General features: G+C 34.5%; 1 protein-coding gene across 1 annotated transcript in view; it reads left to right on the top strand.

Moving 5' to 3' along the window:
- The window catches only part of KLHL1 (kelch like family member 1), a 193,161-nt gene that overhangs the window by 61,556 nt on the left and 117,121 nt on the right, over positions 1 to 14,484 (top strand). The window contains exon 3 of the mRNA XM_030271533.4: positions 7,998 to 8,134. Within this exon, the coding sequence (XP_030127393.2) occupies positions 7,998 to 8,134 (137 nt within the window). The remainder of the gene's footprint in view (positions 1 to 7,997; positions 8,135 to 14,484) is intronic.

Genomic DNA, 14,484 nt, shown 5'->3' on the forward strand with positions numbered 1-14,484 from the left:
TTTGTACAGATTTCAAAAGTTCAAGTAGCACTCAGCTAGCAAACTGACGGTGAGTGTGACTAACAATTCTCTCCCTGCTGTGATGCTATTCTTATGTGAAGAGAATGGAAATTTCTGAAAAGGGATGCTGCATAGCTACACTGAACACAGCAACATTTCTAGTTTAAGATCCTGATCCTCTGATAAGTCTGTTGTGCAGTCTCTCAGATACATAGTAGAATACTGAACACTTTTTTTCCTATGAGCTGTGCCTTTCAATGAACTAAAAAAAAAAAATCTGATTTACTTTTAATTATAATTATTGGAATAAAAATTATAATTACATTATATTTTCTAAAATTCTGTAAGATTGTCCAGTATTAAAGCAGCAGGTACTTACGAAACTATACTTGGTTTTGGATAGCAATTAGAGCTTAAAATAGTTATTATTCATTGAGATTTTGGCCTCAGAAATAGGATTTCATTTAATGCATGAAAATAAAAATATGATCCTAAAGTTTAGGTTAAAATACAGAGACTAATTCAGAATTTCCTGGTGAGCATCTGAACTCTGCATAAGGCTGCAAACCAAGGGTAATCTATTCCCTGCTTCTGCCCTGATTTCTCTGGAATTCAGAGCAGAATTATGGTTTCCCAGCAGGAAGTCAGAAAAACAGCCAGTGCATTTCTGAACTCATAAATTAACTTAGAGGAATACACTAAGCGCATCCTGGCAACTCAGACTTTACAAAGTTCTTTTTGCCCTGAGTAAATATGGGCAGAGGGACTATTGCTGTTAAGCAAAGAAGCTGGATAGTCTATATTCCAACTCCTATAACAGTAAGTAAAAGAAAAAAAGATGCAATATACAAGAGTGCAGAGCCAAAGTTATTGTCCAAATGCTAAGAAGTAAAACCAGACAGAACCTTCATTAAAATATTTAAATAATGGGGTATTTTTAATTAGTTTATTTCAGTTCCCCTACTGTTTCTAATACAGCTGTTCATTTTTGGATGCACACCTTTTAGGAGTAAATTTAATTTCACATTTGTCATTTCAATTCTACAGTATATATAAATGCTCTGTGAGCTGAAAACTTGCCCTAAGAAGAAGATTAACCATGAAATAATACCATAATCTTATTTAGATTTTCTAACAAACCTTCGGACACCTTTACATTTAATTTTCTACTTCTTTGTGGTCTGCAGTAAAAAGTCCAAATCTCAAATAACTGGAAAAGTTTTAATAGTGTTTATTCTATGTTTGTTTAGACAGGTGTGTTTGAACAAGCACAATGAGCTGCTTATTTTACTGTAGTCATTACAATCCTAGAAATTACAGATTCAACTCCCCCTGCTCAAAGCAGGGTCAACTGCAAGGTTAGATCTTGAGATAATACACAGTTAATTTTTGAATATCATGTCTTGTGGATGTTCCTCTCTTGTTAGCCTGTTCCAGTTTTTATTATCCTCACTGCTTTTAGTGATGCAGGATGTGTCATCCAGGCAAATTTGCTTCATGATCTTGGTGAGGCAAAAAAATCTATAGGTGCCTACATCCTTCTTCTCAGGGATTGACATGGAAATTGACTTTTCCAGTCTTTAGTAACCTCCTCCAATTATCATGGTACATCACAGAGAGTGGCCCTTCAGTATCACTGTAGAGCTTCCTCCAGTATTACACCTTAAACTTGTCCTCAAAACACAACATAATAAATAAATTAAAAAAAAAGCTGAGCCAAATAAAGCTTTCAAAAGTTTTGCATTTGCTTCCAAGGTATTTACAGAAACCCTTCTTTACTATCAAATCCCTCACTGTCTTCATCGGTACCTGAGTTTTGGGTGTCTCTAATTCCATATTTTTTTATGTTGACACAATGTTTCTGTATTTCTCCCACATCATTCATCTCTGCTTTCATTTTCCATTTCATTTTCTTGTGCATTTGGGAAGTAAATATTGTTCAGAACTATAGTTGCATGATCAGAGTAAATAAAAATTGTTAATCAAGCAATAATTACATGGATCAACATAAAACTAAGAATATGTGAATGAAATAAATTTACATGAATTGCACTGGTTTTAGATACTGTACTTGAAATGCTGTATTCTACAGCTGCTGAAGAAACAAGAAAAATCCTGGGAAGAAAAGAGCTAAAGTCACTGCAAATGATAGATAGACCTTAATATTTGTGCTGGAGAGTTCATTACAACGTCCATCTAGGACTGCATAAATGTTAGAGCATCTCTAAACTCAGACTGAAGTTTAAGACATTTTGATTAGTAATGCTGCACAAAACAAGATAGGAACTCTATGCTGAAGGGAAACAAAAAAAGAACAAATGTGATATAAGGCTAAAATTCACCTACCCCTATCCAATTAAAACACTCCCATATAAAAGAGATTGGATTAAATAAAACAGAAAATTCAATAAAACCAGAAAATGCAAAGAAGATGTAGAAGGGGAATTACATCCTCAGCTTACAGTTCTGACTTCCATTGCACTTGTTGAGAAACTGAGAAATCTGCTTTTGTTGTTGTTATAATATAGACAGGTATAATTGAGTGTGTAATGAGAAATCCAAGTTTTTATTTTCTGTTTTCTCTTAATATCAAAAAATATTAAGTTTTTTTTTTTTTCTTTCCAATACTCAAGGAAAGGATCATGGGGCAATCTTACCATGGCAGAAAAAGTAATACAGAACTATTGGAAAATTACCAATAATATATAAAATAAATAAATACTTTAGTAAGGTAACCCAAGTCTTTCTACTAGTATTTGAATGACATGTGAAGATAAATTTAATAAAACTCCTTCAACAAAATGCAGTTAGCATTGTCTGTTTCAGTGCTCTGGGCGGTAATATCTTTTTTAATGCATTTTGAGTGCAACTATAGAGTGGCAAAGTTAAAAAAAATAGTGTTGGCAAAATGAGGAATGATTAATGGAAAAGGTTTAGCTGAAAGGCAAGATGAAAGAATAAAGAGCCAGGCAGAAAAGAAAGTAGAACCAGGCAGAGAAGGAAGGAAAGTCTAGAAGCAGGGAGTTAAAGAAGAAAAATGCATAGAAAACACAGAGTAAAATTAGTACAACACTCCTATGTTATTCCCAGATATCTGTAGGGTGTGATGAACTTCCTATATCAAAAATTGCATCTCAAAATAGTTGTTTAACACAACCCACTGTACGTGAGTTTGAAAATAATTCATTCAAGTAATATGGTTGGGAAAGAAGAACAATAACAGCAAAAATTCCTGCTATCAGAGGAGCAACAAGGCAATTTAGATAAGCTTTTGATAATAACCTTGATTGATAATCTTGATATGGGGGTTTGGGTTGCTTGCAAGTTGAATGAGAGTCAGCAGTGCACTGGCAGCAAAGGGCCAACCATGCCCTGGGAAGCACCAGGCACATCATCACCATCCCATCAAGGGGTGATTGCCTCTCTCTGCTCTGTGCTGGTACAGCCTCACCTTGAGTATTGTGTGCAGATCTGGAAGCCACAATATAAGGACATCACACTGTTCGAGTGTGTCCAGAGGAGGGCATCCAAGGTGGTGAAAGGTTTTGAAGGAAAAATGGACAAGGACAGCAGCTGAGGTCACTGGGCTTTTTCAGAAAAGAAGGCCAAGAGATGACTTCATCATGTATACAGCTTCCTCAAGGGGAGCAGCAGAGGGGGAGGTGATGATCTCATCTGTCTGGTGACCAGTGACAGGACCCAAGGAAATGGAATGAAGTCAGGGGAAGTTCAGATTGGATATTAGAAAAAGGTTCTTCAGCAGAAGGGTGATAAGTTGCTCCAACAGGCTTCTCAGGGAAGTGGTAAGAGTTCAAGAAGCATCTGGTCATGCACTTAATCACATGGTTTATTTTTGTTTTAGGAGCCTTAAGGGTCCTTTTCCAGCTAGAGATATTTTATTACTGTATTAAAGCAGAATACTAATGCTATTACTTTATGGACTGAAAAAAGGTGCAGGACTGAAATGGACTTCTAAGGGTAAAGGAATCTACTCTTTTACTATGAAACCATTCTCCCTTGTCCTATCACTACATGACTGTATAAAGAGTCCCTCTCCACCTTTCTTAAAGGCTCCTTCATGTACTGGAAGGCAGCAATTAAGTCATCCCTAAGTCTTCTCTTTTTTAGGCTGAAAAAGGCAAATTCCCTCTGTCTTTCCCTATGGGAGAAGTGTTCCACCCCTCTAATCATTTTGGTGGCCCAGGACTGGCTCCAAGAAGTTGATGTTCTTCCTGTGCTATGAATTATACCACTATTCATTGAATGTGAGATTTTATTCCTTTCATACTCAGAACTTAAAATTGCAGCTTTTTAAAAGAAATAATGCTTATGAGCATATGAGTCTACAGATATATATATATATATATATATATATATATATGAATACTTTCAAAATGCCATCTGTCAAAAGGTAAATGAAAATAAAAATTTATTGTGGAAAAATTCTAAATATTACCATTTTGCCCCTAGAATCTTTGTAAATGAAAGCTGTTCTTATTCAGTACTCCAGGTGGGGTCCCACCAAAGCAGACCCTGCTGGTCACCACTGTTTTGATGGAGCCCAGGACATGTTTGGGTTTCTGGGCTGTGAGTGCCCATGGCTGGGTCATGTCCAGCCTCTCATGCAGAAGCATCAAGACAGTCCCAGCAGGGCTGCTCTCTATCCATTCATCCCTCATCCTGGATTGATACTGGGGGTTGCCCTAACCCAAATGCAGCACCTTGCACTTGGTCTAGTTCAACCTCATGAGATTCTCATGGACCCAGTTCTCGAGAATATTCAGCTCCTATGTGTTCTAGCATAATGTACATGGAGAAAAAATAGTGCCTTGCTTATGATTTTTTAGTCCAAGTAACATCTGATATTCTACTCAGTTGGCAGTAATATATTGTAAGAGCTTTCTTAAAGATTTTAAGTGATCAAGGTTTGTTTGCTTCTTTTAATAAATAAATGCCCCATCAGCATTGAGGCAATTCTCTATCAAAAGTGTATATGAAAAAAGTTGTGAAGGTACAGAGAAATATTCTATAATAAACTAAAATAAAATCGGATATCCTGGGAAAAAAGGTCACAACCCTAAGCAGTCATATGGGTTACATATAAAAGAAACCAGAAATTGATCAGGCTGAAATTAGTTGTAAAGAGAAAGAAGTCTCTTAATCTCAAAAAAATCATTCTGGGTTCACAAACTCATTTTAAGCCATGACTTACCTGCTGTGAGTCTCAAGGATGAAAGAATTTATTATGTATTCTCACTGCCAGATCCAAAGTTGAAAAGGTGACATCCTCAGCCACCTGACCTTTCTTGATTAATAGGTCAGCATGCCTTTAAACCAAGATTTAGGACTGTTTGGAGTCTTCTGATCTACAAAAAGCAGCAGATCATTACAAATTAATTGATCTCTTTGATTTCTCACTTTTGATCTTCCATCTCAACCCTGGAATACAATAAAGATTTACAAAAGGTGTAAACCTTTCAGAATTAAGTGTTATTAGCAAGTTCCTCTCACTTCAGTTCAACTTGCAGAGCACTTCCCAAAGTGAAAGTCAGTGTCTTGAAACTTAGTCTTTTGGTTATAGTAAGTTGATGAAATAGCTGATTCAGTATTTCTGTTAACTATTGATTAACATAAGACACTTAAAAAAAACAATCCTGTTTTTTCATCACTATGTTCAAAAGCTTGTCTTGCTTCTGTAGGTGAGCTGCTACATCACAGGACCTTTCTGCTCATTTAAGCCATTTTCTTTGATAGATGGTATAAACCAGTAGGGATAAACCTCTAAGAAAAATAGGTAATGCTGAGTACCTGACATATGTCTTTTTTTTTTTTTTTCTTTTTTTTCCCCCCCCACTTTGGTTTGGGTCTTGTTGTGTTCCTGTAGACTGAATGCTCCTTCACAGCTGAAATCCATTAGATAGCATCTTTGACTTCCCTCACACAAACTCTGGAAAATCACATATTTTTACAGACATTTGTGAAAGAGATTTCATCCTTCTGTTTATTTTCTGCCCTCCCTCTGTTGGTTTTTATTTGTTTCTTTTACTTTGGACCATATATATACAGTAAGATTATATAAAAAGTAACTGCTGAACATAAAAAATGTGTGTTTAAAATACAAGCTATTACTGTTTGAAAATATTTCCACTGGTCATTAACTGGTGTATTAAAATTTCTGTTAATTCTTTTGTCCTTTTTTCTTGTTTTGATGCAGCCAAGGATTTTGGCCTTGCTTTTGGCAAGTGATCAAATTGAATATCCATAGCTGAATTTAAATGATGACTAGTAAATCTGAAGCAATAGCTAATGCAAAATGAAGTTAAATGAAATCTCCATGAATTAAATGGTCTCAAATGAAAATCTCCTAAATTACATACCTAAATTTACATGCCTAAATTACATCTCTGCTATCTGTGAGAATTTTTATCTCATAGAAAATCATCATGTTTTTCTTTTCTGTGATTTTTGTGATGCTTTTATTAAAGTATCTATGAACAATAAAGTCACTTATTTATAAGTGGTCAGAAAAAGTGCTAGAAGAAGATTTACAAATATAATAATGATAATAATAATAATAATAAATAAATAAGATAGAAAAAACTAAACAAATGTAGAAGTAAATGTCCCTCAGTGATGAAAAAAATAGTAAATTACGAGTTTCTGGTGGCAGCACCAAAGTCTGTTTCTAAGTTCATCTTTTTGTAGTCATCCATTGACTTTTAGTCATTACATAAATATAAATGTGAACTGTTTATGAACTAGGATGTTTACTTCTAAAACTCATGATTTCTGGAGTTGAGCATAACATGAAAAGTGATAAAGTACTATAACTGTTTAGTCATTTCCCATCATTAGAGGCAAAGATCATATATATGTCTTCAATCTGCCCTACTTGCTTGTAAAATATAGCAGCTTAAAGCACTGCAAAATTATGAAGCCAATTCAAGCTGTCATATTTTACTTAGCTATTGGGATGAGCTAAGAGAGCAAAGGCAATCAATTACCATGGTGGCTGATAAGAATTAACTTGTTTATCTTTGCTATTTTTTTTAATAGTAATTTGCCCTGGACAAACTAGCTAACAATATACAAAAGGCTAATTATTTTTCTCTGCGTTTCCAAGTTCTCCAGTTGTGATTGTTGTATCTTTTAGTAATATATTTGTATATCATGTTTTCAAATTAATCCAGAAATGTGACCATCATGGCAGCACATGATTTATAGTTGTACCACATTTCTATCTCAAGATCATCTGTGAATAGTCAGTCCTAACAAGATCAAAATTTCACTGTAGATGGTATTTGGAGGAACACCTTAACTTAAAGCTCCAGTAATTACAGTCATACCTGATACTTGCTGTGGTATTGATTTCTCTATATCCAATCCCTAAACAGCAAATTCAAATTATTTTCCTTGGACATGTTTTCAAATTATTTTCCTTGGACATGTTTATTAACAAAAACATTGTATTACACAGCAATTTTATTATATATTTTTAGTGAGTATCATGTTAAGCTACTAACAGTTTAGTGGAAGGTTTACAGATTGTTTAAAGACATATGCTGTTATTAAAGTTTATAATAAATAAACCTTTAAAGAAAAGTACTTCTGGATTATGAAATGCCGGTCATTAGTTGATTATTTGATACTGAGAGATTTTCTTGTTAACAGCTGGGACATCTGCATGACTGGAAGATCATCAGAAAGACTGAGTGCTAATTTCTATGCCAGTTTTATAGTCATATGCTAAAGTACCACCTGGTTCATATCACAGGAGGCAAAACCAAATTAGAATTAAATGTCATTCTGTGTGTTGCTGCTAATGTGCATTAATAATATATTCCTCCTAAAATTTTTAGTTGTTATGAAAATAAATAATATATTCCTCCTAATAATTTTAATTGTTATGAAAATAATTTTATATACATTTATAAATATGTGACATTTCTAATAAATATATTGAAGCAAATTAAACCAGTTTCTTACTTTTATTTCAGACTTGTCCTCAGTTCTGTCTCTGACTACTTTGCTGCCATGTTTACAAGTGATGTTTGTGAAGCCAAGCAAGAAGAGATCAAAATGGAAGGCATAGACCCCAATGCGCTGTGGGACCTTGTTCAGTTTGCATATACAGGTATTGTGGTGCACACATTATATACTTCCTATAGAGGCAGATGTTGATACTTTCATTTGCTACATTCCACTTATTGTATTTTTTGTTTAAATATTTTTATTTTTGATCTTAATCATCCAAAATGTTTAGTTACCATTTCTAGGGATGAATTCAAATTGTCATCTCTTATCTCCAAACTGTTCAATATTTCAGACTTGTTAAGACAGTCAAGAAAATGATATATTTTTCTTGGTTTTCAAATACTTAAAAAAGTGCCTCATACCCACATGACTCAAATTACATAAGATCACTGAAGGAACAGTTGTATTTTTTGAAGAATAATCCTATGTTGCTGTCTTAATCAAATTTCAGTTTAAATAATTGCATAAATCTTTAAAAATTTGAAAGAGAAAAAATTGAAGTTTAAATAAGAAAATGTTTTAAAATGTTTTATTATGAGCTTGATGTTTTCACTTTCATTTCCTTTCATATGCTGGTACTCTGTTTTGAAGTGTAAACTTATGAATAACTCACAATTCAGAGTTAATAACTCAAAGCTCTCTTCTGGATTGTTTTTTTACATTTTAATGCATTATAAATTTGGGATTTATCCTTCTTAAGCAACTTGTTATGAACATTGCAACTGAAATGCATTAATCTGGAAGATAGAATGCTAATGTTACAAAATAAAGAAATTAAAAGAGTGGAACTGCCATCAAATTTGCCTCACATAAGTATAAAATATATACTGTTTTCTATTTGTTTCCTAAAAGACATCCTTATATTGTTTAAATTAACCATATTTTATCATGATGATTCTATAATATATTTTATTTAGATTAAATTTTAAATGGATACCTCAAACCCTGCAGTTTTAATCTGCACTAAATACACATATAATAATTTAATCACAAGTTGCTGTTTACTTTGATGTATTTAATCAGGATATGTTCTGAGTTTTTTATTGCATAATAGCTTTACCATCTTAATAGAAAACAGAAAGAGCAAATAAGCATAATTTAAGCTAAAAATACTCTTTTTGAGAGTAATGTTTGAGAAATAAATGTTCTAGGAATGTAAGACTGTGATTTAGGTAGTACTTTACATGTTAAAAGTGCAATGCCTACTTCCTTCAGCTGTGGCTTTGCCACTCAGGAATGTGCATCATCTGGAGGGTTTAAAGCTAGGGATCCATGAAATGAAACAGTTCACATAAGGATGCAATCTGATTCCTTGGTGAATGAATAGCACAGGAATACTGGGGCAAAATCAAGAATACCTTGGCATAGAACAGCAAAAAGACTATGGGTAATGTTAAATCATTTTGTAGGAGGAAGGTTAAAGATAGAGGAGGTAAGGTAAGAGACAGTGTTGTTCCCCTGGAAAGAAAACTGCGGAAATCCTAAAGTACTGTATTGTTCCTTTGTCTCAGTTTTCACTAAAATATCACCTGTAAAGATACATATAGATGTTATTGACAGCAAGAGATAGCATGTAAGTGTAGAATAAGGAAAGAAGGAGACTCAGAAGAAAGGGGGGGAAAAGATAAACATTTTCAAGATGAATGATGCTATCTAAGAACTTTATGGTTATCTCTGAAAACTTTGGATACTGGATGAGGCAATGAAAAAGTAGAAGAAGCAAACCTCTGCTTACCAAAAACGTTTAAAATGTTCGGCTCCTTTATGCTCCTTTTTTCTATATGCCATGTGATGTACTCTCTTCATTATATGAGATGTAAAAATTGAAAATTTCTTTTTGGTGTAAGGTAAATAAGGGCCAGACTTCACAAATGGATGAAAAGAGATCTCTACAGCTAGTATAATTTGTGTGTTTTCTAGTTTGCCTCATATAAATTTGCATCTGTAATATTTATTCATTTAAACAGTATCACAGTCCAAACTGCCTCAGAAATGGCAACATTATGTACTGTTGTAACATCACCTTGAAGAATTAGGAATTAGAAATTTAAGATGATAACCAAGATCCCCTTTCAATTGCACTCGTAATACACCATTATTCTTTTTTTCTAACTCATTTTGGAGACCAAATAAGACTTTAAAACATCTTAAGTTTGCACTTGCAAGTTTCTCAAATACTTAATGACAACAGAAGAGTGATGAGGGTCGAGAAACATGAGACAATTTTACATGCTAAAAGATTAAATATATTGGATGCCATAGATCATTCTGGCTTTGATTACTCTGTCTTGCATTTCTCTACCATCAGATTCTTTATCCTGATTTATTCTTATTTATCCTTATTTATTCTTAGCTTTTGTCCTTATCTCCTGGAGTTCATGTGGGATTATTTCTTTCTCTATTCCTTTTCTCTGCATCAGATATCTTAACAGACACCTAAATTTCCTAGCTACAATTATGCTAATAAATTAAACAATGCTGGGGAAGGTTTGCAGGCACTGGAACACAGTTGTCTCTATTGATCCTGGAAGTTTTAGCCAAATCCAAATAGCAGTCTCTCTAACAAATGGTGGGTATACCTTGGATACACAGCTCATCATTAATGTGGCCAACCTTGCACAGAGGGTAAGGACATTCAAAGGTGCTATGTGGAATTCAGTGATAACTCATGTGATTCATTTTTACCTAGAAAAAAATAGTCCCAAACGTATTCAGTTTATTGAAATTCAATCTGGGCTTTTCAGTTAATCACTCTGTTTTCCCTTGACCTTGCCAGAGCAAAACATTTTTTTTTCCCATTTTTTTCCATCATTTCATATGATTTATCTATATTTATACTTTCTTATCTCCTTTCTTGCATTCTGATTCCTTATTTACCACCAGTCTAGCTTATGTCCCCTTTCCTTCTGAGTCACTTCACTTTCCTTGTGCTGCATGGATGTGGACAAGTAGAAATTTAAGAAAATAGCCACTGTTTGGATAGCCAGAAGCACAGAAGCCAACAGAAATTCTCTAATCTGGAGTATACATCTGTCTAGACTTAGAATATCTGGACAATCTGGCTGCCAAATTCCAATTACTGATTGCACAATGTGTGAAAAAGTTTTCAGCAACTCATGTCTGTGACCAGTTTTACCTGATCTGTGACCTCTTTATTGTTTTACCTTAGGAACAGAAAACAATTTTGACAAATGGGCAGTTATTTACTCCTATTTTCTTTTTTCTGTCACTACCTTCTTAACTTAAGGAGCTTGAAAAAAAAAAAATCACCTATAGTTGGTGCTGTTATGGAAAAGGTTTTCCCTGGGGACAGCTGAACAAATCAGAAAAAATACAGCTGAGTATGGACTTGTTTGCAATAATGTAGAAGTTAAGAGTATTACAGTGCAAATATGTTTAGATGTGATTATAAAGATAGAACCATTTCCACATCTTATTACCTGTAATTCACTCTGGTTTATATTTTTTTTATAATTTGGTGAAATTATTTCATTTTTACTGTGAATTGTACATACTAAGTAGGAGTTTAAGAACGATAAAATATATGTGTCTATGAAAAGCATTATTATAGATGAAGATATTGTAAAATGATACCAGACACTTCCATCAATATAATCTAATCTGATTACAAATTAAAGTTCAGAATTAAAGTTCATCAAAAGGGAGATTTTTTACTCCAGACACATAAGGGAAAATAGTCTTGGGGTGCATCTGGCCCAGCATCACCAGTTGAGCATGAGAGGGGATTGTCCTGCTCTGCTCTGCACTGGGGTGGCCTCACCCTGAGTCCTGTGTGTGGTTTTGGGCACCACACTATTAAGACACTAAATTATCAGTGTCCAAAGGAGGGCCATGAGATGTGAAGGGGCTTGAGGAGCAGCTGAGTTCACTTGATCTGTTCAGCCTCGAGAAGACTGAGGGGAGACCTCATTGCAGTTTACAACTTCCTCATGAGGAGAAGAGGAGCGGGAGGCACTGATCTCTTCTCGGTGGTGACCAGTACAGAACCCAAGGGTTCTGAGCCTACAGCTCTCTCATGGGACATTCAGGCTGAATATTAGAAAAAATTTCTTCACTCAGAGGAGACTGGGCACTGGAAGAGGCTCCCCAGGGAAGTGGTCACAGCATCAAGACTGACAGAGTTCAAGAAGCATTTGGACAGTGCACTCAGGCACATGGTGTGACTCTTGGGGTGGTCTTGTGCAGGGCTTGGAGCTGAACTCAGTGATTGCTGAGGGTCCTTTCCAACTCATTTTATTCTGTGATTCTGTGGTTCTGTACACAAATAGATTTCTAAATAATTGGTAAGGTAGAATTACATGGTAACCCAGCAGAGCATCAAGTCTTTTACAGCCTTGTTTAGAGCAGTTCCTGAGTGAAGGCACCTGCCAGTCTAAGAGTAGTAACAGGAAGACAGAAAACTAGACAACCAAAAGTACTGATTTAAAGATAATAATGGGTGTTGAAGTTTCTGTGAAGATTCAATGTGAATAATTATGTAATTTTAAAGTTATGTGATCAATGTACCTATAAAACAGGATTTGATTAAAGCTGAAAAAATTGGCATGTCTTAAAATATGTAATATAAACTCTGTGTTAGGTCAGTCTTGGGGTTGTTTTGGAATTTTTTAATATATATATTTAACTTACAATTTTTGTAAACACATTAATAATGTATTGACTACATATTGTTTTATCTGAAATATGCACAAAGTTTTCTAATGACATAGCTACATTATAATGTAATTACAACTTGTATAATTCAAATTATGTAGATGATGCAAATTTATTAGAAAAATATTCCATCAAAATTATATGCTTCTTGTTCTATACATAGGCTCACAAAGATAAATCAAAACACTGCTTTACCACTGCTTTTTGTAAAGGATATATTTGACCAGTAAAAAATATGCAACTTCATTAATCTCTCCACATTCTGCTTCATTTTTTTGGTTTAATCAGGTAGACAAAGTATTTTTGTCTGTGATAGAGCAGAACTGTAACTTAATAGGAAACAAAACATCCTCATTTGCATATCTGCTCCTTGTGAGCCACCTGAGGAATCAGAAGCCAACAACTTAGCTGCAATGGCTATGCAGAAAGTATATTTCATTTTTCAAGAAGCAAGGTGATTGCTAGAAAAAAAAAATCTATGATTGAGATCTTAGTGCCCTGGGATAGATGGATGTGTAATCTTTGATCTTTTAAGAATTCAATATAAGAAGTTATACAGATGAGTGTTTCTTCACCTTTTTAGGTGCTTCTTTCTTGATCTTAAAACTTGAGTTTTCATTATTTTCAATTTTGCTTTGATAGTTCAAAGACTGAAATTATAGATTGATATTCTGTTGTTTTCTGCTGTTGGTGACTGTGGGAGCTCTCCTTTGAAGATACAAAAGAGATGTGAAGTTACTATAGATTTCCTATATTGGGAAATCTAATTAACTTTGGGATATCTAATTAGCATGCATTCCTGACAGTGATCAGAAGAGTAGGTTGGTACTTTCATACTGTTAATGAAACTGGAAAAGCAAAACCATTTAAGCAGTAGAACACTAAAAATCCTTTATTTATTTATACATATCTGAAAAAAAGATAGAGAATATTTCATACATGGAGGAGGTTCAAGCCCTGCTGTATATATTTTAATTAAACTTTATTTGAGAGATTCTTTAATTAAAGTACTGTCAAGTGCCTTTGTCAGTGTTATAGCTAATAACACACACAGGCCAGACAGCAGGGATCTAGCAAGTAGGAGCATGCCTTTAAGCACAAGGACCCTTAGGTTCTTGCAGCACAGAAGCAATATTAATTAAATATCTCAAGGAGATTTCTTTCCTAGTTTTGGTTTGGGGACTTTTTTTTTTATTTAATTTGTGAAAGTCAGTTGTTTATGTGAACAAGCATTGAGGACAACTCAGCATACTTTTGGCTTGTTCCAGTTCTTAGTGTCAGAGTCCAGGACTTATCACAGCCACTGGATTATGCTAGAACATGCTGTTTGAATGTGACTGCCATTGTTTGGAGGATGATAGTGTTTGGAGCAAAACTGAGGCCATTTCATTCCCCTTTGCCTCTGTGTTAGAGGGAAGTCCCAGACAAGCTTAACTCAATGGATACAACATAAGGTATTTTATTAAAAACTTGTGCTCAGACAAATAATGTCTGGATTTTAGGTACTGGTGGCATTTTCACAGTGTTTCAGGCTACTCCTCTCTAGTACCTATTGATCACATTGAGAAGTGGAGCTACCCTGATAGTATAAAGGTCATTACCTCTACCTCTGTGACATGTCGAGTTTGTTCAAGAGTTATTTGTTCTGTACTATCATTAGAGATTCCTGTGAAGATGGACCATGTTTAAGCAGCACTTTTGGAAGGAGACCATTATCTACTGCTGTCCCACTACATTTTGTCTGCCATGTATTTGATGGTTGACTTTGTACTTGTG

The sequence above is a fragment of the Taeniopygia guttata genome, chromosome 1, assembly GCF_048771995.1.
Source record: "Taeniopygia guttata chromosome 1, bTaeGut7.mat, whole genome shotgun sequence".
Lineage (NCBI taxonomy): Eukaryota > Metazoa > Chordata > Aves > Passeriformes > Estrildidae > Taeniopygia > Taeniopygia guttata.